Consider the following 25,884-nt stretch of genomic DNA (forward strand, 5'->3'; position numbering starts at 1 on the left):
TCAGTTCATTTAATTAGATCAGACAATCCCACACTGCACTTCTAGCAGGAACAGCATCTGGAATTGGGAGACGAAAGCCAGATACTGCTGCAGGCGTGTCAGGTCCCCGACGGTAGCAATGGTTGTCAGCAGCGTTGAGGCCTTTGGGTGCAGTCCAAAAACAGTAGCAGGAAATTCTGCAGACTGGCAGATGGCGTCTGGTATCTGAAAAAGAAAGGGTACTCGGTCTTTCTTGCTGGCTGCCTTTACTCAGGTCCTCCAACCTGAGCAGTGAGTAGCCTAAAACCAGCCTCCATTTGGAGGCCCACGTAATGATCCAATAGGAAAGTAGGATGAGATTTAGGCAAAGCCACAATGCGTCCCTAGCCAATAATGGAAATCTCTGGGCAATGCAAAGGGAACAGATTCACTGTAATATGAACCTCCACTGCATTTTTGATTTGATTTGATCTGTTATTGTCACATGTATTGGGACACAGTGAAAAGCATTCTGTTCATAGAATACACAAGGGAGAAGGAAAGGAGAGGGTGCAGAATGTAACAGTAACAGCTAGGGTGTAGAGAAAGATCAGCTAAATACATGGTGGGCCCATTCAAAAGTCTGATGGCAGCAGGGAAGAAGCTGTTCTTGAGTCGGTTGGTACATGACCTCAAGCTTTTGTATCTTTTCCCGGTGGAGGAAGATGGTGCATGGGATGGCGTCTGGGGTGCGTAGGATCTTTGATTATGCTGGCTGCTTTTCCAAGGAGGCGGAGTGTAGACAGAGTCAATGGACGGGAGGCTGGTTTGCGTGATGGACTGGGCTTCGTTCACAACCTTTTGTAGTTTCTTGCAGTCTTGGTCAGAGTAGGAGCCATACCAAGCTGGGATACAACCAGAAAGGATGCTTTCTATGGTGGGGCATCTGTAAAAATCGCTTCTCCCTCTGCTTTCCACTTAGAAACAGAGGGCAGAATTTAATACCCCTGCAGGCGACGAGTTTGGAAGGGGGAAGGGCATTTAGAACATAGAACATAGAAAGCCACAGCACAAACAGGCCCTTCGGCCCACAAGTTGCGCCGATCACATCCCCACCTCTAGGCCTATCTATAGCCCTCAATCCCATTAAATCCCATGTACTCATCCAGAAGTCTCTTAAAAGACCCCAACGAGTTTGCCTCCACCACCACCGACGTCAGCCGATTCCACTCACCCACCACCCTCTGAGTGAAAAACTTACCCCTGACATCTCCTCTGTACCTACCCCCCAGCACCTTAAACCTGTGTCCTCTCGTAGCAACCATTTCAGCCCTTGGAAATAGCCTCTGAGAGTCTACCCTATCCAGACCTCTCAACATCTTGTAAACCTCTATCAGGTCACCTCTCATCCTTCGTCTCTCCAGGGAGAAGAGACCAAGCTCCCTCAACCTATCCTCATAAGGCATGCCCCCCAATCCAGGCAACATCCTTGTAAATCTCCTCTGCACCCTTTCAATGGCTTCAACATCTTTCCTGTAATGAGGTGACCAGAACTGCGCGCAGTACTCCAAGTGGGGTCTAACCAGGGTCCTATAAAGCTGCAGCATTATCTCCCGACTCCTAAACTCAATCCCTCGATTAATGAAGGCCAGTACGCCGTACGCCTTCTTGACCGCATCCTCCACCTGCGAGGCCGATTTAAGAGTCCTATGGACCCGGACCCCAAGGTCCTTCTGATCCTCTACACTGCTAAGAATGGTACCCTTCATATTATACTGCTGCTTCATCCCATTGGATCTGCCAAAATGGATCACCACACACTTATCCGGGTTGAAGTCCATCTGCCACTTCTCCGCCCAGTCTTGCATTCTATCTATGTCTCGCTGCAACTTCTGACATCCCTCCAAACTATCCACAACACCACCTACCTTGGTGTCGTCAGCAAACTTACCAACCCATCCCTCCACTTCCTCATCCAGGTCATTTATGAAAATGACAAACAGCAAGGGTCCCAGAACAGATCCCTGGGGCACTCCACTGGTCACTGACCTCCATGCAGAGAAAGACCCCTCCACAGCCACTCTCTGCCTTCTGCAGGCAAGCCAGTTCTGGATCCACAAGGCAACAGCCCCTTGGATCCCATGCCCTCTCACTTTCTCAAGAAGTCTTGCATGGGGGACCTTATCGAACGCCTTGCTGAAGTCCATATAGACCACATCCACCGCTCTTCCTTCGTCAATGTGTTTGGTCACATTTTCAAAGAACTCAACCAGGCTCGTAAGGCACGACCTGCCCTTGACAAAGCCGTGCTGACTACTTTTGATCATACTAAACTTCTCTAGATGATCATAAATCCTGTCTCTCAGGATCCTCTCCATCAACTTACCAACCACTGAGGTTAGACTCACCGGTCGGTAATTTCCCTGGCTGTCCCTGTTCCCTTTCTTGAATATAGGGACCACATCTGCAATCCTCCAATCCTCCGGAACCTCTCCCGTCTCCATCGACGATGCAAAGATCATCGCCAAAGGCTCCGCAATCTCCTCCCTCGCCTCCCACAGTAACCTGGGGTACATCCCATCCGGTCCCGGCGACTTACCAACCTTGATGCCATTCAATAGTTCCAACACATCCTCTTTCTTTATGTCCACATGCTCGATCCTTTCTGTCCACCGCAAACCAGCAGTACAACCACCCAGATCCCTTTCCACCGTGAATACCGAGGTAAAGTATTCATTAAGCAGCTCCGCCATTTCTAACGGTTCCGCACAAACTTTTCCCCCTTCACCTTTTAAGGGTCCTATGCCTTCACATCTCATCCTTTTACTCTTGACATATCTGTAGAAAGCCTTGGGATTCTCCTTAATCTTACCCGCCAAGGCCTTCTCATGACCCCTTCTCGCTCTCCTAATTTCCTTCTTAAGCTCCTTCCTACATCCCGTATACTCCTCTAAATCCTTAACACCTCCTAGCTCTCTGAACCTTCTGTACGCCTCTCTTTTCTTATTCACCAGGTTCATCATTTAATTAGGAGGGAAGGTGCAGTCTGCAGCAAAGGCTTGTGGATGGTCTTCCCACTCAGGCATTAATTGAAACCTTAAAATGGGCAATTGATGCCCACTTCAAGATCTCATCCGCCACTGCTGATAATCAACCAGCGGTGGATGGGGAGTTGTCACGCAGGGGGCCCAAAAAGCTGTCTGGGTTCTCAGTCAAACGTACTCGGTGCCCAATTGGAGTACATGGCACTGGGAAGCAGGGACTGGCTGTGGGCCACCTCTCTCATTTTCTACCAATTCCCTCCCCGTGACTGCCAACGTGCCCTCACTCATCTGTGGTGTGGGTCCCTAGTCGATCCGGGGCCTCTGGTGGTTGCATTACAAGTGGCACTGACAAGCAATGAATAGCTGCCAGTGGAGACCAGCACTCAGGAAGGGGAGGAGGGTAATGGGATTTCAGCCCGGCTCCTAAATCCCAGGGAAGATCTGATGCTGGTCGGTTAAGTACCTGGTGGATACTTGATGTTGTGTCTCTGTGCACTGTTTGAGAGCACATTTCCACTCCATCTGACGAAGGAGCAGCGCTCCAAAAGCTTATGGTATTTGCTACCAAATAAACCTGTTGGACTTTAACCTAGTGTTGTGAGACTTCTTACTGGGTACTTACATCCAGCAGTCCTTTCCAACGGAGATGACTCAGGGCTCCTGCCACTTCTAAAGTTAAAGTTTATTTATTAGCCACAAGTAAGGCTTACATTATCCCTGCAATGAAGTTACTGTAAAACTCCCCTAGCCCAGCACCTGTTCTGCTCAATGCATCTAACCAGTATGTCTTTCAGACTGTGGGAGCACCCGGAGGAAACCCACACAGACATGGGGAGAACGCGCAGACAACACACAAACAGTGACCCAAACTGGGAATCAAACCTGGGTCCCTGGCGCTGTGAGGCAGCAGTGCTAACGTGCTGCCCAGGAGAAGAGATTGCTGTCACCATTAAACTCTGTCCAGAGTGTTCCCTGTTCACAAAGCTGAAGACAATGGTTTACATCTCTGACTTCAGAAGGAGATCACCAACGGATTGCTCTCTTGTATCTCCTAGAAGTTAACTTCGTTCATTAGTGTTCTGATGAATGGATACTGTACCCTCGTGATCATGTTTAGAGGTGTCAATGGCCTAGTGATATTATCGCTAGACTATTAATCCAGAAAGTTAGCTAATGTTCTGGGGACCCGAGTTCGAATCCCGCCACGGCAGATGGTGGAATTTGAATCCAACAAAGAATATTGGATCAACTGATGACCATGAAACCATTGTTGATTGTCAGAAAACCCCATCCAGTTCACTAATGTCCTTTAGGGAAGGAAATCTGCTGTCCTTACCCGGTCTGGCCTCCAGAGCCAAAACAATGTGGTTGACTCTCAACTGCCCTCAGGCAACTGAGGATTGGCAATAAATGCTACCCAGCCAGTGACGCCCAAGTTCCATGAATGAATTTTAAAAAACTACTCCTGCAATTAACAGAATGTTAATCCAAATCTCACTATGTTTTGGAATATGGAATTTGAATAGATGTGCGGATCAGTTTAATTGGCCTTGCTAAATTGGCACTGGCAGGTTAAATTTGGAATTTGAATATATTTTTTTAAAAACTGGAAATAAAATCTATTTTGAGTAAAAGTGGCCATGAAGGTATTGCAAAAACTCGATGCCAGTGATGGATGAAAAGCTGCCTTCCTTGCCTGGTCTGGCCTATGCTGTATGTGACTCAAAGCCCACATTAATGTATTTGGCTCTGAGCTGCCTTCTGAAATGCTGAGCTACTCACCCGTTTAGGAATGGTTAATAACTACTGGCCATACTATACCTACCACATTCAGAGCATAAACTTTTTAAAATATGCATCAGAGTTCAATTATTAATTGGCCAATTTTGGGAAAACCACTATTGGATGATTGTTTCCCATGAGGTGTGGGCATCTGACCCCTGTTTTACTCTGACTTTTAAGGTATCAAAATCTGTAGAGAAAATCCTGTTTCAATTATTCCTGCTCCCACTTATTTTCTTTGTAGCTCGAGTCTATTTTCTTGCCCTCTTGTTCAGTCTCTTCCCACCTGCATCAGTGACTCTTCCATTGCCCTCCTTCAATTTAACAGTTTCCAGTTTCCTGCTCTGCCTGTTTCCTTTTCACCATGGACATCCAATCCCTCTACACCTTCATCTCCTGCCAGGTCAGTCTGAGTGCTTTCCACTTCTTCCGTCAACATCGACCCAACTAGTCCCCCATCCACCATAATCCTCGCCACCACTCCCCCGTCCAGCCCCTCCCTCCCACCTGGCTGAACTTGTTCTCCATTGATAACTTTTGATTTGATTTATTATTGTCACAAGCATTTGGATACAGCGAGAAGTATTGTTTCTTGCACAAAACATACTGTTCATAGAGTACATAGGGGAGAAGGAAAAGAGAGGGTGCAGAATATAATGTTGCAGTTACAGATAGGGTGAAGAGAAAGATCAGCTTAATATATGGTAGGTCCATTCAAACATCTGATGGCAGCAGGGAAGAAGCTGTTCTTACGTCGGTTTGTACACGATCTCAGACTTTTGTATCTTTTTCCTAACGGGAGAAGGTGGAAGAGAGAATGTCCGGGGTGCGTGGGTTCCTTGATTATGCTGGCTGCTTTCCGAGGCAGCAGGAAGTGTAGACAGAGTCGATGGATGGGAGGTTGGTTTGCGTGATGGACTGGGCTATGTTCACAACCCTTTGTAGTTTCTTGTGGTCTTGGTCAGAGCAGGAGCCATACCAGTCTCTGATGCATCCAGAAAGGAAGATTTCTATGGTGCATCTGTAAAAAGTGGTGAGAGTCGTTGTGGACGTGCTGAATTTCCTTCACCTTCTTCACTCACTTTCTCCAAATAAAATGTGTTGCAATGGATTCCCGCATGGGATGTCTGCCTTTTCGTGGGTTAGTAGAATGTTCCCTGCCAGTTCTACTCACGTCTGCTCCCTCACCTTTTTTTCCTGTACTCTGATAATTATATCAATGATGTTTAAGGCTCTCGCCCTGAACTGAAGAATTTCATTGGGGTGGCACAGTGGTTAGCACTGCTGCTTCACAGCTCCAGGGACCTGGGTTCGAATCCTGGCTCGGGTCACTGTCTGTGTGGAGTTTGCACATTCGCCCCGTGTTTACATGGGTTTCCTCCGGGTGCTCCGGTTTCTTCCCACAGTCCAAAGATGTGCGGGTTAGGTTGATTGGCCATTCTAAATTGCCCCTTTGTGTCCCGGGATGCATAGGTTAGAGGGATTAGTGGGTAAATATATGTAGGGATCTGGGCATAGGGCCTGGGTGGGATTGTGGTTGGTGCTGACTCGATAGGCCGAATGGCCTCTTTCTGCACTGTAGGATTCTATAATCACATTTCTGACTTTTCCCAGTTCTGATGAAAGTCACTGACCTGAAACGCTAACTCTGTTTCACTCCACAGATGCTGCCTGACCTGCTGAGTATTTAGTTTATCTTTCGAATTTCCAGCATCTGCGGTATTTTGCTTTCTATTCGTCACCAGCTGGTAAAGCAAGTTTTTGATCTGCAATAGTCCCCGCTATTCCAGCAGGGACTAAGTGCAGAAAGTGCCGCCCAATGTTTCAGATCCATGACCTTTCATCTGACCTGGGAGTATTTTGAGATGCGCACAGTAAGAAGTCTCACAACACCAAGCTAAAGTCCAACAGGTTTATTTGGAATCATTAGCTTTCGGAGCACTGCTTCTTCCTCAGTGAGACTCACCTGATGAAGGAGCAGTGATCCGAAAGCTCATGATTCCAAATAAACCTGTTGGACTTTAACCTGGTGTTGTGGGACTACTTACTGTGCCCACCCCAGTCCAATATTGGCAACTCCACATCATATTTTGAGATGGTACAATGCTTATGTAGTTGTTTGAACTGATTCTATTTTCCTATATACATCTGCTCTAGATCCAGCCTCTGTTTCACTACCATCTCCTTTTGCCTTGACCCATCATTCCTCCTATTATTTAATCTCTCCTGCCTTCCAAACTATCTTCCACTTTGTTCTTTCACCCTTTTCCCTTACTTAAAAACTGTTACATCTTTAAGTACTCCTAGTTTTAATGAAGGTTCAGTAGTTTGTAACGTTAGGGTGGCACATTGGCATGGTGGTTAGCACTGCTGCCTTATAGCGCCAAGGACCTGAGTTCAATTCCCAGTTCGGGTCACTGTCTGTGTGTGATGTTTGCACGTTCTCTCCGTGTCTGCGTGGGTTTCCTTCGGGTGCTCCGGTTTCCTCCCACAATCTGAAAGACGTGCTGGTTAGGTTCATTGAACTGAACAGGTGCTGGACTGTGGCGACTAGGGGAATTTCGCAGTACCATAGAACCATAGAAAATTACAGCTCAGAAACAGGCCTTTTGACCCTTCTTGTCTGTGCCAAACCATTTTATGCCTAGTCCCACTGACCTGCACTTGGACCACATCCCTCCACACCCCTCTCATCCATGAACCCGTCCAAGTTTTTCTTAAATGTTAAAAGTGACCCCGCATTTACCACTTTATCCGGCAGCTCATTCCACACTCCCACCACTCTCTGCGTGAAGAAGCCCCCCCTAATATTCCCTTTAAACTTTTCTCCTTTCACCCTTAACCCATGCCCTCTGGTTTTTTTCTCCCCTAGCCTCAGCGGAAAAAGCCTGCTTGCATTCACTCTATCTATACCCATCAAAATCTTATACACCTCTATCAAATCTCCCCTCAATCTTCTACGCTCCAGGGAATAAAGTCCCAACCTATTCAATCTCTCTCTGTAACTCAGCTTCTCAAGTCCCGGCAACATCCTTGTGAACCTTCTCTGCACTCTTTCAATCTTATTTACAACCTTCCTGTAACTAGGTGACCAAAACTGTACACAATACTCCAAATTCGGCCTCACCAATGCCTTATATAACCTTACCATAACACTCCAACTTTTATACTCGATACTCCGATTTATAAAGGCCAATGTACCAAAGGCACTCTTTATGACCCTATCCACCTGTGACGTCACTTTTAGGGAATTCTGTACCTGTATTCCCAGATCCCTCTGTTCAACTGCGCTCTTCAGAGTCCTACCATTTACCCTGTACGTTCTACTTTGATTTGTCCTTCCAAAGTGCAATATCTCACACTTGTTTCATTGCAACTTCATTGCAATGTTAATGTCAGCCTTACCTGTGATTAATAAAAAAACTTTTACTTTACTTTAACTCTGGTTCCCGCTCCACAGAAGCTGCCCAGCCTGCTGAACCTTTCCACCTTTTTCTGTTTTTATTTTTAAAACTTAACAATGTGTTCAATGCTTCAGAAATTGATGCCTTTGGATTGTTTTCCCTTTCTTTTCAGCACCTGAGATTCTGCGAGGTTGCACCTATGGGCCAGAGGTGGATATGTGGTCTGTTGGAGTCATAACCTACATCTTGTAAGTACTTCAGACTTATTAATATAGTTAAATGTGCCATGGCTGTACTGCTGCAAGGAACTCTAGCTACTAATACACAGTATGCTTTGTCAAAATTGTGATGACAAAACCAACATAACACGATTTTGATTTGATTTGATTTGATTTATTGTCACAAATATTAGCATACAATGAAAAGTTTTGTTTCTTGTGCGCTATACATATAGAGCATACCGTTCATAAAGAAGGAAAGGAGAGAGTGCAGAATGTAGTGTTACAGTCATAGCTTGGGTGTAGAGAAGAGATTGAATTAAAGCATTGGTAGAGAGTTTAAAAGAGTTAGAGTGAAGTTTTATCATAAGAACATAAGAACATAAGAAATAGGAGCAGGAGTAGGCCATCTGGCCCTTCGAGCCTGCCCCGCCATTCAACAAGATCATGGCTGATCTGAAGCGAATCAGTTCCACTTACCCGCCTGCTCCCCATATCCCCTAATTCCCTTATCGATCAGAAAACTATCTACCCGTGATTTAAACATATTCAACGAGGAAGCCTCCACCACTTCAATGGGCAGAGAATTCCAGAGATTCACTACCCTCTGAGAGAAGAAGTTCCCCCTCAACTCTGTTCTGAACCGGCCCCCCCTTATTTTGAGACTGTGCCCTCTAGTTCTGGTTTCCCTTCTAAGTGGAAAGAATCTCTCCACCTCTACCCTATCCAGCCCCTTCATTATCTTATATGTCTCTATAAGATCACCCCTCACCCCTTATCATAGAATAGAAATCATAGAAACCCTACAGTGCAGAAGGAGGCCATTCGGCCCATCGAGTCTGCACCGACCACAATCCCACCCAGCCCCTACCCCCACATATTTGCCTGCTAATCCCTCTAACCTACACATCTCAGGACTCTAAGGGGCAATTTTTAACCTGGCCAATCAACCTAACCCGCACATCTTTGGACTGTGGGAGGAAACCAGAGCACCCGGAGGAAACCCACGCAGACACGAGGAGAATGTGCAAACTCCACACAGACAGTGACCCGAGCCGGGAATCGAACCCGGGACCCTGGAGCTGTGAAGCAGCAGTGCTAACCACTGTGCTACCGTGCCGCCCCATGAGCATAGAACGAGAGTAAAAGATAGAATTACAAGGTATGCTGGGCACAGCTTGCTAGAAGTCACCTCGCTCCGGCGTTATCTTGGATCAAACAAAGCAAACCAACTTGGTTTGGGGTTGGTTGCAAGCTGCCACTAATTTAAACTGCTGGCATTATTAATTGTAGGCAGTTTCTCAGCTGAATTCTTCTAAAACTGATGAGTTACATGCATGAATTGTGGTAACCTGCTAATTAAACCTGTCTTAGTAAATGTGAAAATGAAATGACACTTTTTAAAAGCCATATGTCTTTTGCAAATTTCTGATTCTTTTCTGGCTCTGTTTTTGTAATATTCTAACTATGTTAGGGGCTGCGAATTTGAAGCAAAAAGAAAAAGACGTGGCTTGCACATGTCGATTTAAAATAACAACAACAATGTTTATTGAGGAGCTGTTGCTTGTACAGTGTAGAAAATGAAATTAAAGAGGATCCGTGAAACGACCCGATGATATCACCATCAAATCATGTGACCATCTCTTAAAGCAATCATGCAGCCACTTAAATATATAGGTTTTTAACAATTACTACTGTTTTATTTCGGTGTAAATAGGCCAAAATGTGGACAGATACTTCTTGCCTTCAACCTCTTCTATTCTGACTTAAAGAAAAGAAAGTATTTTTTGTTAGTTCTTTCTTCTCTGCTTAAACCTTGCATGCACCTACATGAAGCAGACAAGTTCTCATAGCTCCTTCCTTCCCATATTTGATACCTGTTCACTCAAACAGTAGTGGTGCGGCAGAAGGTGGATCAGATGCTAGTGGTCCATTTTGCCACTCCAAATCACATTCCCATAGGTGAACTTGCAACATGCCTGCATAGAGGCGTCAAGTTACGGGTCGCAGCTGAACATTTGTGTCACTGAATGTGCCAACAGAGTGTTGCGTGGTCTATATACGTGGCTTTACCGACTCAGATCCTAACAAGAGATTCCTGCAATCATTGCCAAGTAGATGTGCCAAGGGGTCCACAATAATTGAACAAAGAACAAAGAAAATTACAGCACAGGAACAAGCCCTTCGGCCCCCCAAAGCCTGCACTGACAATGCTGCCCGACTGAACTAAAACCCCTTACCCTTCCGGGGACCATATCCCTCTATTCCCCCATCCTATTCATGTATTTGTCAAGACGCCCCTTAAAAGTCACTATCGTATCTGTTTCCACTACCTCCCTTGGCAGCGAGTTCCAGGCACCCACCGCCCTCTGTGTAAAAAAACCTGCCCCGTACATCTCTTTTAAACCTATGCCCCTAATAATTGACTTCCACCCTGGGAAAAAGCTTCTAACTATCCATTCTGTCCATCAGAAGCTTTTTCCCAGAGAGGAAGCTGGTTGCCACTTTGGCAAGTGCAGCTAGTCAGGGTTTCTTTACTCTTGATCACCACACAGTGCAACTGAAAGTATGACATGTTGTGAATTGGGTGCATCTGAGGACGCATTATGGTTAGTGAGCATTCATATTTCAGAAGGGGTGACGTTGGGTCTGCTGTTACGATTGATGGACAGAAAATTGCACATGGCTTGTGTCAAAATCTGCCTTTACTATGCCAAGTTATTAAGCCCAGAAGATGAAGATCTGGACTATAAGGTATAGCCTGATTTGTTGATTGAGTTATAAAAAAGAGTTGTTTTGTGAACAATGAAACTTAGCGCAACAAATCAGTGGCCCTAGTTATTACATTCACATTGGAATTTCACTTTGAATTAATATATTCACTGTTAGTTATGTTTTGTTATCTTTCCTAGACTCTGTGGGTTTGAACCATTCTTTGATGCAAGAGGTGACCAGTATATGTACAGCAGGATCTTAAACTGTGACTATGAGTTTGTCTCCCCCTGGTGGGATGATGTGTCACTAAATGCAAAGGATCTGGTACGTATTACAGGCACATATGCTATGTGTCTCTAAAATGATAAGCTGACGGTTCATAAATTATAAAACAGGAACTCAAAGAAGGGTTTCAGAGCTGCTGGACACCATGGGTGGGATTTTCTGATTGTATTTGCCCCGAAACCGGAAAATCCTGCCCGAGGTCAACAGACCTTTCCATGGTCCACCCCTCGCCCGCTATGATTTCCGTGGCAGGCGGAACGGGAAAATCCACCCCCATGAGTGAACTTGAAGTTACTCCGAATAATGAGACGCCCCTAGCTTTTGTTATACCGATATATTGTACAGTCCAGTACATCGCCCATGAGTTAATAACATCTGACAGCTGCACCTTCATTCACGCATATTTGCTTTCCTCATCTGAATGCATTAGTGCATGGAGAGTGATTGAGAACAGAAATAGTGACAGATCGCCTCCTCTTAGTCAGGCCTTTTGAAGTTAATTCATAGAATCATAGAATCCCTACAGTGCAGAAGCAGGCCATTCGGCCCATCGACTCTGCACCGACGCTCCGAAGGAACATCCCACCCATACCCCATCCCCGTAACCCCACATATCCATCCCACTAATCCATCTAACCTACACATCTTGGGACATTAAGGAACAATATAGCATGGCCAATTCACCTAACCTGCACATCTTTGGACTCTGGGAGGGAAACTGGAGCACCTGGAGGAAACCCACACAGACACGGGGAGGAAGTGCAAACTCCACACAGGCAGTCACCCAAGGCTGGAATTGAACCCGGGTCCCCGACGCTTGAGGCAGCAGTGCTAACCACAGTGCCACCTTGCCGCCCCATTGCTGGGGTCAAAAGTCAAGAAGGGAACATAGGAACAAGAGGAATCCTTTTCAGTCTCTTCTGCCATTCAATGATCAAGGCTGATCTGCAACCTAACTCTACAGGTCAACCAACTCAGCACAATCTAGGAATTAATTTTTGGGATCTTCAGTCTGTATGGCCTGGTACTTGCATCTGAACTGCAGACTATTTTACTTTTATAATCATTTTGATTTTAGAGATAATCAACTTGATTTCCATCATTGTTATTAAAATCATGCCTGTGTGTCAGCTATGGCTCAGTTGCTAGCACTTTTGCCTGAATCAGAAGACTGTGAGTTCAAGTCCCACTCCAGGACTTGAGCACAAAAATCAAGGCTGCCACTCCAGTGCTGTGTTGAGGGAGCGATCACATTATTAGGGTGAGACTAATAACTGTGGACTGTGTCTGTCCTTTCAAGTTAATGTAAAAGATCCCATTGCACTATTTCATAGTCAACCAACATCACACAAACATCCTTGGGTCATTATCAGATTGCTGTTTGTGGGGCTTCTGTCTTGGCTGCCACATTTCCTACATTACAACAGTGACACATTTCAAAAGTATTATGAAAAAAGTTTTATTGGTTGTGAAGCATTTTGGAATGTCATGAAAGTTGCTACAGAAATGCAGGTCTTTCTTTGTATGTGAAGCCCAATAAAATTGGCAGGAAAATCAGTTGAAAAGGAATTAGCAATCTTTTATGTGATGGAAGAAGAGATAAAATGTAACATGGCAGGAAGGAACATTGTTACAAGAACGTTGGACGGGACTTTCCAGCCACGCTCGCCCCAAAACCGGAAAATCCCGCCCGAGGTCAACGGACCTTCCCGTGGTCCACCCTCGCCCGCTCCAATTCCTGTAGCGGGCGGGTTGGTAAAATTCACCCCATTATTTCAACACTATACTGATCATTTCACGGGAATAAAGGCAAAATAGTGCAAATGCTGTAAATCTGAAATAAAAACAGAAAATGCTGGATGAACTCAGCCGGAATCTTACCACCTTGCCCGCCCAAGGCCAACGGAGAATGCCGTTCTGTGAGCCTCGCCCACCCCGGAATCAGGGCCAAGCCGGTAAAAATTCCGGCAAGCATATCTGGCAGCAGCTGCAGAAAGAGAAACAGAGTTAACATTTAAAACATTAACTCTGTTTCTTGCTCCACAGATGTCGCCAGGCCTGCTGAGTTTGTTCAGCATTTTCTGTTTTTACACAGATCATTTCACCCTCATGGTAGGCTAGTGAAAAAGGTTGGATCCCATGGGATAAAGGGGGAGGTGGCTGGATGGGTGGAGAACTGGCTTGGTCATAGAAGACAGAGGGTGGTAGTGGAAGGGTCTTTTTCCGGCTGGAGGCCTGTGACTAGTGGTGTTCCGCAGGGCTCTGTATTGGAACCTCTGCTGTTTGTGATTTATATAAATGATCTGGAAGAAGGAGTAACTGGGGTGATCAGTAAGTTTGCGGACGACACAAAACTGGCAGGACTTGCAGATAGTGAGGAACATTGTCAGAGGCTACAGAAGGATATAGATAGGCTGGAAATTTGGGCAAAGAAATGGCAGATGGAGTTCAATCCTGATAAATGCGAAATGATGCATTTTGGTGGGAATAATGTAGGGAGGAGCTACACGATAAATGGAAGAACCATAAAGGGTGTAGAGACGCAGAGGGACCTGGGTGTGCAAGTCCACAGATCTTTGAAGGTGACGTCACAGGTGGAGAAGGTGGTGAAGAAGGCATATGGCATGCTTGCCTTTATAGGACGGGGCATAGAGTATAAAAGTTGGGGTCTGATGTTGCAGATGTATAGAACGTTGGTTCGGCCGCATTTGGAATACTGCGTCCAGTTCTGGTTACCACACTACCAGAAGGACGTGGAGGCTTTGGAGAGAGTACAGAGGAGGTTTACCAGGATGTTGCCTGGTATGGAGGGGCTTGGTTATGAGGAGAGATTGGGGAAACTGGGGTTGTTCTCCTTGGAAAGACGGAGGATGAGGGGAGACTTAATAGAGGTGTATAAAATTATGAAAGGCATAGATAGGGTGAACGGTGGGAAGCTTTTCCCCGGGTCGGTGGTGACGTTCACGAGGGGTCATAGGTTCAAGGTGAAGGGGGGGAGGTTTAACACAGATATCAGAAGGACATATTTTACACAGAGGGTCGTGGGGGCCTGGAATGTGTTGCCGGGCAAGGTGGTGGAGGCGGACACACTGGGAACGTTTAAGACTTATCTAGACAGCTATATGAACGGAGTGGGAATGGAGGGATACAAAAGAGTGGTCTAGTTTGGACCAGGGAGCGGCGCGGGCTAATTGTTCTTTGTTTCTCGTTTCAAGGCTTCATTCTATGATCATCTTGCTGGTGCCAGTACAGAGCGAGACTGCGGATAGTTGGGAACCTGTCTCGGGGGCAGGGAATTCAGATGGTGTTCGTAAAGCAAAAGTGGAAATGAATAGGGTTGGGAAGCATTTTCTGATCAGGGCCAGTGTGATCTCCTGGACTCGTTTCGATCGCCACAGGGGGTCGGAGAGGAATTTCCCAGATTTTTTTTTCCCCATATTGGCCCTGGGGTTTTCACTCTGGGTTTTCGCCTCTCCCTGGAGATCACATGGTCTGGAATGGGGGGGTGGGGGTGAGTTAATAGGTTGTGATGAACAAAGCATCGTAGCTGTGAGGGACAGCTCGGTGGATAGGATATTAGGATGTAGATAGGCTGGAAAATTGGGCGGGGATCCTGGATTCAGGATTCAATCCTGGACCGGGGAGCAGCGCGGGCTTGGAGGGCCGAAGGGCCTCTTCCTGTGCTGTATTGTTCTTTGTTCTTTGTTAAAGTGCGCAGATCTGAATTAGGAGTACACCTTTGTGTAATAATCTTGTAAAGTCATTAAAAGTAGTTATTGTATGGTTTCACTGCATGTAATGCAGTAGAGTCAAGGGATGCAAGTGACAATCTGGGTGCAAAACTGAGTTCAAAATTGCAATTTTGGCAAAGTGAAATTTTGGTTCAAGTTTCCACTCAAAACCATTTGCATATCACCGATCACAAGGGCCGGAATTCTCCGGTCTTGCATTCATCGCTCCGTTGCCAGTGAGAACAGTGAGTTTGGCGCTCAGCCAAATCTCCATTCACTGCAGCGGGACCGGAGAATCCCAGCCGCAGGCGAGGTCGGAGAATTCCAGCCAAGATCTTTCATGAACCAGTGAAATGGGGCAGCTTTTCACAAAATTCTTTTTAATACAATGTTATAAGACTCATTTGATCCCCCTAAGAGGGGTAACTTTGTGCAGTTTTATTAATACAGCTGAAAATGAGTTAATCATAAAAAATAAAAATATTTAAAATAGCCCATCACCTGTGGGTCGCCTGATTTTTAATAACTGGATAGGATTTTAAAAATATTATGCAGAACTATTTATCAGCTGTAATCAGTTTCTTAATAGATTAAATATCGGGGAGGCGGTGGCATAGTGGTATTGTTGCTAGGTTAGTAATCCAGAGATCCAGGGTGATTCTCTGAGACGCGGATTCGAATCCCACCACAGCAGATGGCGAAATTTAATCCAATAAAAAACGGGAATTAAAAGTGTCAGGACGACCATGAAACCATTGTTGTAAAAACACATTTGGTTCACTAATGTCCTTTGGGACGGAAATCTGCCATCCTTACCCGGTCTGGCCTACATGTGACTCCAAATCCACAGTAATGTGGTTGACTCTTCAATGCCCTCAGGGATGGGCAATAAATGCTGGGCGCAGCCAGCCCACATCCCATGAATAAATAAAATATGTATTTAAGAGCTTAAGAAATGTCTATTGGCATCCTTCCCTCTGAAAAGAAAAATCTAACTTCAAGGCCTTCTTGAGGTATGGCAATTATTGGAAATACATGCCATGGTGAATATTTTGATGTGGGCCTGGCGATTCTTGTGAGCGGGGACAGTTTCCATCGCAATTTTAAACTAGTGCAAAAGATCACAAAAGCTATATGCTGGATATAATTTGCACTTGAAATTCTTAATCTTTTCCTCTGGTTTGGTCAGTTTTAGAATTGCATTGGGTGGAATTGGGTGTTAGCTACTTCTGACTTGTTAGATCTCATTGTTGTCTAGACCAACAAATTGCTATGTGCAATAAGTTCTCGGAGGTTATTTACAAGATCCAACAACACTATACAAAGTGTTCTCAGTATGCAATCTACATCCGGAGTGCCAGAGGAACTGACACTTCTGTTTAACTACAGTGCATGAGGCTCCCTGATTGGACCATCAATTTGGCCCTTAATCAGGGAACTCTTTCTGTCCAACCAAATAACAAGATCAAATTAACTTAGGGACAACTCAAAAGGGACAGCTCCCTAAAAGGAGGGGGAACCACCTGAAACAAAAAACAAAGCGGAAAGGAAACATAAAACATCAAATTAAAATGTGATTAAAGGGGTCAATAATACACCCTTGTCCCTGCGGTACCCAGCGAGCATGGTAGGCATCAACAATTCCCTTGGACACCGCATGCTCCCTTTCCAGGGACACCCGGCCACGAATGTAGCCGTGGTAGAGGGGCAGACAGTCAGGTTGGACGACCCGCTTGATCACCCGCTGCCTGAACCTGTAGATGGCATGCCTTGACAGGCCCAGGAGCAGGTTCACGAGGAGGTCCTCCTCCTTCCCCACCCCCCTCCGCACCGGGTGTCCGTAGATCAGGAGCGAGGGGCTGAAGTGCAAACAAAACATCAACAAAAGGTTTTTGAGGAAACGTAAAAGGTTGTGCAGCCTATAACATAGAACGTAGGTATGGTCCACGGACTCCACAAGATTGCAAAAAGGGCACGCCTGGGAGCCCGTGAACCGGTACAACCTACGATTGTACGGTAGGCCCTTAATCAGGGAGTTCATATTCAAGCAGGCCAACTTCAATTGCCTGATTAAAGTCATTACACTATGCTATACTTATATGACCACTGAAGCACATCATTTTAAAACATTAAATATCCTACCACAGTATTTAACTGCATTTTGAATCTCTCTGAATTTTCAAACTGCATTATTTGGCCGAGCCGAATTTTAATTATTCCTCTCCCTTTGGGCACATAAAGAATTAGGTTATAGCAAAAGGTTTTTTTTTAAATTGTACCCCCTTGTGACTGAAAAAGAGAACAGCATGCCAACAAATCTCTCCGGTTTTGAAAGAGAAATTTTTAATGTTGAAATGGTGTTTGTTCCAGGCAATGTTGAATAAATAATAATGTTTTGATTCAGGGCCAGTGAAGGTTAGTGCTCCTTCTGAAATGTTGGGTCTTTACTTACAGGTCAGAAAACTGATAGTGCAAGATCCACAGAAACGGCTAACGGTTCATCAGGCCCTGCAACATCCTTGGGTGACTGGCAAAGCAGCTAATATTGCCCACATGGACAATGCTCAGAAGAAAATGCAAGAATTTAATGCAAGACGCAAGCTTAAAGTGAGTGAATGAACAATAAGCAGGAAAGTGTGCAATAAATTAGATTTTACAGAGAGTTGGGTTTGCACATATCCATCCTGGATACATTTCTGCCTTAAAGAAAAGTAAAGTAAAAGTTAGAGTTTATTTATTAGTCAAAAATAAGCTTACATTCACACTGCAATTAGGTTACTGTGAATTTTCCCCTGTTGCCACATTCCAGTGCTTGTTCAGGTACACTGGGGGGGAATTTAGCATGGCCCGTCAACCTCACCTCACCTGCATATCTTTTGGACTGTGGGAGGAAACTGGAGCACCTGGAAGAAACCCACACAGACTCAGGGAGAATGTGCAAACTCCACACAGACAGTGACCCAAGCTGGGAATCGAACCCAGGTCCCTGGAGCTGAGGCAGCAGTGCGAGCCACTGTGCCGCCCCTTAAAAGCTTAATGCCCTTACCACACTCAATATATATTCTGTACAATGACCATAGTTCTCCCGAATGAATTCTAAGTGCTGATTAGGAAAATCAGTGCATTTCCCTTTGCCACTGGCGGCGCGGTGGCACAGTGGTTAGCACAGCTGCCTCATAGTGCCAGGGACCCGGGTTCAATTCCCATCTTGGGTCAATGTCTGTGCGGAGTCTGCACGTTCTCCCTGTGTCTGCGTGGATTACCTCCAGGTGCTCCAAATGACGTGCTGGTTAGGTGGATTGTCCATGCCAAATTGTGTCTTAGTGTCCAAAGATTTGTAGGTTACGGGGATTAGCCATGGTAAATGTGTGGGGTTATGGGGATAGGGTGGGATTGGGCATGGGTAAGGTGAGTCGGTGTAGGCGTGATGGGCTGAATAGTCTCCTTCTGCACTGTAGGGAATCTATGGAATTTGGTGCTCAGCCAAAATTCCATTCACAGCTGTAGGTGAAATCGGAGAATTCTGGCCAGGATATCTTCATTGGTATTATGTAACTGGCATCTAAACCTGATGTACCTGCTGTTGATAATGTTTTGCTTGCATTATATTTTGATGCAACAGTAATTCAGAAGATTAATCTGCAGCCCAGGTGGACTGACGCATTTTTAAAATTTTTTTTATTTTATACTTTTCCAATCCAATCAAATCAAGTCCAATTCAGAGTCTCAACAAGTTGAGACATTGCCAATCCAAGCTGACAAGACAGGGCCTTCACACCTGTCTTGGGCCTGATCTACATGAGCCAAGCTGATTGGAGGAGGGGGAGGTTTCCTCCTCCAAGGCTTGATCTCATTTGCATCTTAGCCAAAAGGCCGAGATGCCGCTTTTATAAAAAATTGCTTCATATGAAAATGAAGTTTAAATGTAACCTAATGACCTTAACCAAGCGCAGCATCCAATCCATACTACACTTGATCTTAGCCAAAAGGCCAGGTGTACTGACGCATCTTTCACTGGCACCTTACGCCCTTTTCAGAACTGTGTTTCATGCAAATGACTATCTTCTGGCTTACAACTGGAAAGGAACATTAACTAAGTTATGGCATACATTTCATTTGGTCTTCCAGTGTGGCTTAGCACCTATTAACAAATATTGGTATTGAGCTGTTTTGGTCTTGTTTTGACAGGCAGCTGTGAAGGCTGTAGTAGCCTCAAGCCGACTAGGAAATGCCAGCAACCATACCCATGGCAGTCATGACAGCGCCAAGGGAAGACGCAACTCCTGTTCCATCCAAGAGCAGAGTCCCAAAAAGGAAAATGGGCAAAAATCATAGCCAAGCTCTTGCAATTAGTTTCCAAAGACTGACTGCTTCATGGAAGATATGCAAAGAATGCAGGCAAGGTTCACTGGCTCAGAACTTTCCTTCCAAAACTAATGGTGACGGCATATTTTGCAACAAAAGAATGATTCCGAAAAGAACGTTCCACATCTTCCTGAGTGGAATATATATGGCAGATCCTCAATTCTTGTGTGAAGATGTATATATTTATAGTATTTTATGCAGTAGTGTACTCAACGTAGACTGATAATAGTATAAAACATTAATCTAGGATCACCGCAGCTTTCCAATACAGAACATGGCATCTGTATCCAACCATCCTTTATTCCATTGGTTGAATATAATGTTCACTTTAATTATTTTTGATGACAGGTGGTTTGACTTGGTGGCAAATGGCATTTATTAATTTAAGAGATTTAAAGAATAAAAAAGCCTTTATCACAAAACAATTGGGTCAGATGTGAAAGCCCTCAGTTGGTCCAAAGACGTTGGACAGGATTTTATGGCCTCGCTCGTCCCGAAACCATAAAATACCACCCGCGGTCTACGGGCATTTCCATTATCCACCCCTCGCCCACACTAATTTCGTGGCAGGTGGGACGGTAAAATTTCAGCAGAAAACAAAAGCGGACCAGAGCAAGGGCCATGCAAAATCAACATTACTAAAGGTTTTGCTTATACTCTAGTTGCATAGTTACTATAATCTGATCAATGAGACAATAATGTACAGTGACAATAAAGGGGAAAAAATCATTTTAGATATGGGAAATGAAAACAAGAAGTGTTGGAAATCCACAGCAGGTCAGTACTTACCTGAAAGAGAAAGATTGGCTTTTACAATTATCGAGTCATGGGGAGGCGATGGCCTAGTGATATTATCGCTAGACTATTAGTCCAGAAACTCAGCTAATGTTCTGGGGACCCGGGTTCAAATCCCACCATGGCAGATGGTGGAATTTGAATTCAATTAAAAATATCTAGAATTGAAAGTCTACTGATGAACATGAAACCATTGTCGATTGTTGGGCAAACTCATCTGTTCACGAGGGAAGGAAATCTGCCGCCCTTACCTGGTCTGGCTCACATGTGACTCCAGAGCCACAACAGTGCGGTTGACTCTCAACTGCTCTGTGAACAAGGGCAACTAGGGATGGGCAATAAATGCTGGCCAGCCAACGATGCCCATGTCCCACGAATGAATAAAAAAAAGTCCCACATGTTCTCTCAAGTTACTGGTCACTCCAACAGTGAACCGATGTCATTGACAGTATTCTGCGGCTGCTCAGTATTTACTTGCACAGTAAATATTTCTCCTACCCACTGACAGACCACCTGGTAAGCATGCCAGTGGGATGAGGCCAATTGTAAAATAACAAAATGGTTTATTTTATATTAAATTCATGACTGAACAGAATACTGTGATAATATTAAGCCTTATTTATTTCTTATCCCTCCTTGTAACATCAGAAATATGCCTATGATATGAGCCTCCCCTTGCCTGAATGCCTCTTTATTTGCTTGAATCTCAAACGTACCTTCCACTCACATTTTTACCCAGGATGGAAAATCCAAAAGCTTCATCTCAACTCCTTTCCCCGAGCTCTACATCAAGGCTCATCAAACTGCCATTAAAGAATACCTTGGTATGGCTCCCGTGACAACTGAGTTGTCTAGCCAACCATTTGTTGTGCTCAATCCATAAAAGGCAATCCAAAATTACAGGTGCAAATACTTTCTGGAGCTTTTTGGAATTTGCTAACGAGCCGTGCATCAAATACGGTCTAACAGTTTTGATGATTAACCTGTTTCCCTTTGAGAGAGTTGGTCAAACTCCCTCTCCGTGTTTTGCTTTGATATCAGAAAAGTATATTGAAATATATGGCACAGAGTCGGCACAGTGGCACAGTGGTTAGCACTGTTGCCTCACAGTGCCAGGGACCCGGGTTCGATTCCGGCCTCAGGTCACTGTCTGTGCGGAGTTTGCACATTCTCCCCGTGTCTGTTGGGTTTCCTCCGGGTGCTCTGGTTCCCTCCCACAGTCCAAAGATGTACGGGTTAGGTTGATTGGCCATGCTAAATTGCCACTTAGTGTCAGGGGGCTTAGCAGAGTAAATATGAGGGGTTATGGGGATAGGGCCTGGGTGGGATTGTTGTCGGTGCAGACTCGATGGGCTGAATGGCCTCTTTCTGCACTGTAGGGATTCTATGTTTCTATATTTGAAGCCTGCGAATAAACTGCCTTTATCTTAACTTGATAGAAAATTAACCTGTCTTTCAGGTACTGGCTGACCCACTGTACATTTCTACATTACGGGCGGGCGACCTCGGGCGGGATTTTACCGCTTCGCTCGTCCCAAAACCAGAAAATCCCACCCAAAGTCAATGGACCTTTCCATGGTCCGCCCCTCGCCCGCTGCTATTCCTGTGGCAGGTGGGATGGTAAAATTCCAGCCTATATTGCCGGAACACTTTGTCAGCCTTGCTCCTGTCATCAGCACTCAATTCAATTCAATTAATAATAAATTTATTTTAAGTGTATTGGACTGACTGACTCCTGACAAAATGAGGCAATTAATTAACATCAGTTTGATTTTTCAAAATTGTAATGGTCTTAATTAGCACTTAAACATAGCAACCAGTAAATGTAACTAATGTGTAAACCTATAGGAATGCAACGACTGTTAAAACATGGCAATCTCGGAAAAGTGCATGCAGCGAGAGATTGCATACAAGGTCGGATCTTCATTTTAATTTTGAGTCAAAGTGATAGCTTCTCACCATTTGTCAGTAAATGCAAATATTCCAGGTACTGGGCCCTGTATCTGGGACGCTCGGGGCGTGACGTGTTCCAGATTCAGGGATTTTATGGATTTTGGGTCCTGGGCAATTCACTTTGGGTATGATCTTATTGCCCATTTGGGTATGATCTTATTGCCTATTCACGCCACACTCCTGCTTCAGTGAAGATGAAGAATTTGACCAAAAGCCAAATCTCCGTTCACTGCAGCGGGCTGGGAAAATCCTGCTGGCCGGAAAAATTCTGGCCTATGATTATTTTTACTGTTCTATTATTTTATATTTTCACTTTAAATTATTTTTTATTATTTTATTATTTCACATCACAAGCTGGAGAAGAGTCAGCTGCTGTATGGGAACAGGCCATGATGTTGAGGGCTCAGGCTCCGCCATATCTCTTTTAAACTTGTCCCTGCAACTTAGGTTGTTTCAAATAGTATAGAATAGAATCCCTACAGTGCAAAAAGAGGCCATTCGGCCCATTGAGTCTGCACCGACCACACTCCCACTCGGGCCCTATTCCCATAACTCCAAGTATTTACCTTGCTAATCCCCCTGACACTAGGGTCAATTTAGCATGGCCAATCAACCTAACCCACACATCTTTGAACCTTTGTGGGCCTTTCTTTCAGGAACACCTCTTGCAGACCAACATAACACCTTTCCTGTTCATCCACCGCACCATTTTCATCTTCATGACTATCACTCTCATTGTCTTTATTCCTATTCATCACCATGTCGCATATTTCACTATCTGTGAGCTGGAGGTGAGCCAGAGCATCACTGTCAATATTCAGGCAATCCTCAACAGCTTCCTCGTCCAACAACTTGGCTTTCACACAGGGCAAGCTTTTCGCAGATGCTAATAAATCTGGAACATTCCTCACACTCATGGAAGGCTGAAAAAACAGGCTCATTTTCACCATCACCATTGAGGAACATGGCAACTGGCCACAAGTTGTGGCATCCATTTATCAAAACATCTGGGGTTCATTGGCCCAGTAGTCACAACGCTCTAGAGTGCATCTTCCATGTTGAATTCTTTTTCAAATTCATTAAATTCCCAAGCCTCTGTTGCATGCAGTGAGCATTTTGCACATGAATTCAGCCTTGTACCTGGTCTTGAATCCCTGCGGGATACCTTGATCCATGGGCTGGATGAGGGACCTGCAGTTGGGAAGGCAAATACATTCCAAAAATATTGTCCCCGAAGAGTTCTGCACCAGGGTGTGCAGCACAATTATCAGGGAATAACGTTATCTTGCAGTCCTTGGGAAGACCAACAGACCAACAATGAGCCTTGGGACAGAATGGTTCTTGTAGCAATCCTGGAATCATGTACGTTTATTGGCCTTATAAACAGCAGGGAAATCTATGATCCCCTTGAAAGGCCTAGGAGTGCAACATTTACCATTGACAAACAATGTGGGTACCTGCTGCAATTGAACATCCAAGCACAGTCAGAAATTCCTTAGAATCTGTGAATCCCATTGGTGTTTTCATCCGCAGTTATATAGGTTTTCCTGGGAACAGACCTCCAATATAAAGAAGTCTCATCAGCATTATACACTTGCTCCTGTGTCAGACCTTCTCCCAATATTATCATGAAAAATTCAACAAAGTATGCCTCAGCAGCTTCGTGGCCAGCTGAAGCATTTTCACCACACACTTGCAGCAGACGTACATCTGGTGTTTTAATTTGTCATACCATCCCATAGAGTATTCACAAGTGTTGTTAAGCCTCACTTCTCATGGCACGCTTTCTCTTGGGCCATAATATTGAAGCTATTCAATGGATCTTTCTTAACCCGATACTGCCTGGTCCACTCTAGTAATACTTTGGATGGGATTTTACTGCTGCGTGTGCCCTAATAACAGAAATTCCCACCCGAGGCCAATGGATCTTTAAATGGTCCACCAAATTTCTGTCCCATTCACTACAATACCCAGAGCAAGCGCGACGGGAAAATTCCGCCTTTTGTCCACACGGGCAGTCTTTTACTTTCCTGCTGTTTATGCCGGCAGGGTCTTCTGGTCCTGCCAATGGTGCATCTCCGCTGTGTGGGGTGGAGTCAACGGGAAATCCCAATGGTAATGCATGCCACCGCCCACTGCAAGAAGCACGTCGTGGGGCGACCAGAGAATCCTGCCCCGAGTGTTTTCCTATTATTAATTTGGTCACATCACTGTCAACGTAAAATTTACGTAATTCTCCTTTTGTTTCTTCAAGTCATAAATGGTTGATGTGCCAATACCCATACTCTTCGCTTCATCTTTTCACTGAAACGACCTTGCAGTTGAGGCTGCCTCACTGAATGTTTTTAAGGCAAGGATAGATAAAAAAAATTTAACAGTAAATGAATTAAGGGTGAGCAGGCGGATAAGTGGAGCTGAGTCCACGAAAAGATCAGCCATGATCTTATTGAATGGCGGAGCAGGCTCGAGGGGCCAGATGGCCTACTCCTGCTCCTAGTTCTTATGTTCTTATGACCTTCTCTAAGCACATTAGTAACTCCACTTTCTGCTTAACACTCAGTCACAAGTGTTTCCTCTTAACGCTCCCACCAGCCTTCCTGTTGGTCTCTTCAACATGATGAAGCAGTAAAAACTAGAATTTCAGAAAGACAACTTGTTCAAACAGTCTTCGTACTGTGTGGTGTCACCAAATTGAGCAAGAGCTCGAATTACAAGAACGCATTTGTTCAATCAGTGTTTGAACTGTGTGACCGCAAAAGATAAAGCTGGAGTCCTAAGAAATCTGCGTGCCATTTTAACATTGCTGCACATAATGCCACCACTAAGCATAGCTGGTTTTTGGATCCTTCTGGGTTTTGGGATGCCAGAGAAGATGTCTTATATCTGTTATTTAACCTTAGGCATGTTTGAAACTGAATGTTTTGCATACAATGTTTTTTTATAAATGTGTATTTCTTATAGTGTTCAATCTGATGTTCAATGAAACCCATGTCTTATAACTCTGTATAATGTGTTGAAACTTAGTTTAGGAAACAAATGATTGGGCTATATTTTACCTGCCCCCAGGTCTGTTTTGGGTTGGGTGGGACCTAAAATATTGCGGGTGCCCACACCATCACCTTCCCATCCACCCCCATATTCGCCCCCATATTACTGGGCGTGGGCGGTGCCAAAATCGGCAACCTGCCCACCATATTCAAATAAATAATCAATGGTCAATTAAGTTTGTAACCAAGACAATTGACTCCAATGATACGCTGCCCACACCATGAAATGTGTGCCGTAGGCAATCACCTGGGAGTGGGCAGCCCGATTTTAACAAAAATAAGTTCGCCAAACATCTGGAAGGAATTGAGCAGGGTGTTTGATCTTTTAGGGCTGCTCATTGCTGATTACGGAAAGGCTAAATAGGGCCCCCCCCCCTTTCCTACCCACTTGCAGCCTTAAATGACCCTCTCCCCCGCTCACCTCCCTGGTCTGACAAACCATCCTTGCCTAAGACCCCCGATTTACTTGCTCTCGGGATCCATGGGCCTTCTGTGTTCTTCTCTTGCAGTCCCAATGGCAGCCATTGACCTGTTCTTGCTGCTGCCGGGACTGATGGAGCTGCCAGTCAATCCAATTGACCAAAATC

The 25,884-nt window shown here is 44.9% G+C and overlaps 1 protein-coding gene across 1 annotated transcript in view; it reads left to right on the forward strand.

Moving 5' to 3' along the window:
• The window catches only part of LOC144479772 (calcium/calmodulin-dependent protein kinase type IV-like), a 192,058-nt gene extending 172,586 nt beyond the window's left edge, over positions 1-19,472 (forward strand). The window contains exons 8-11 of the mRNA XM_078198812.1: positions 8,361-8,436; positions 11,319-11,445; positions 17,592-17,744; positions 19,326-19,472. Coding sequence (XP_078054938.1) covers positions 8,361-8,436; positions 11,319-11,445; positions 17,592-17,744; positions 19,326-19,472 — 503 coding nt within the window. The remainder of the gene's footprint in view (positions 1-8,360; positions 8,437-11,318; positions 11,446-17,591; positions 17,745-19,325) is intronic.
• The last annotated feature ends 6,412 nt before the right edge of the window (positions 19,473-25,884 follow it).

This window comes from Mustelus asterias, chromosome 26, assembly GCF_964213995.1.
Source record: "Mustelus asterias chromosome 26, sMusAst1.hap1.1, whole genome shotgun sequence".
Lineage (NCBI taxonomy): Eukaryota > Metazoa > Chordata > Chondrichthyes > Carcharhiniformes > Triakidae > Mustelus > Mustelus asterias.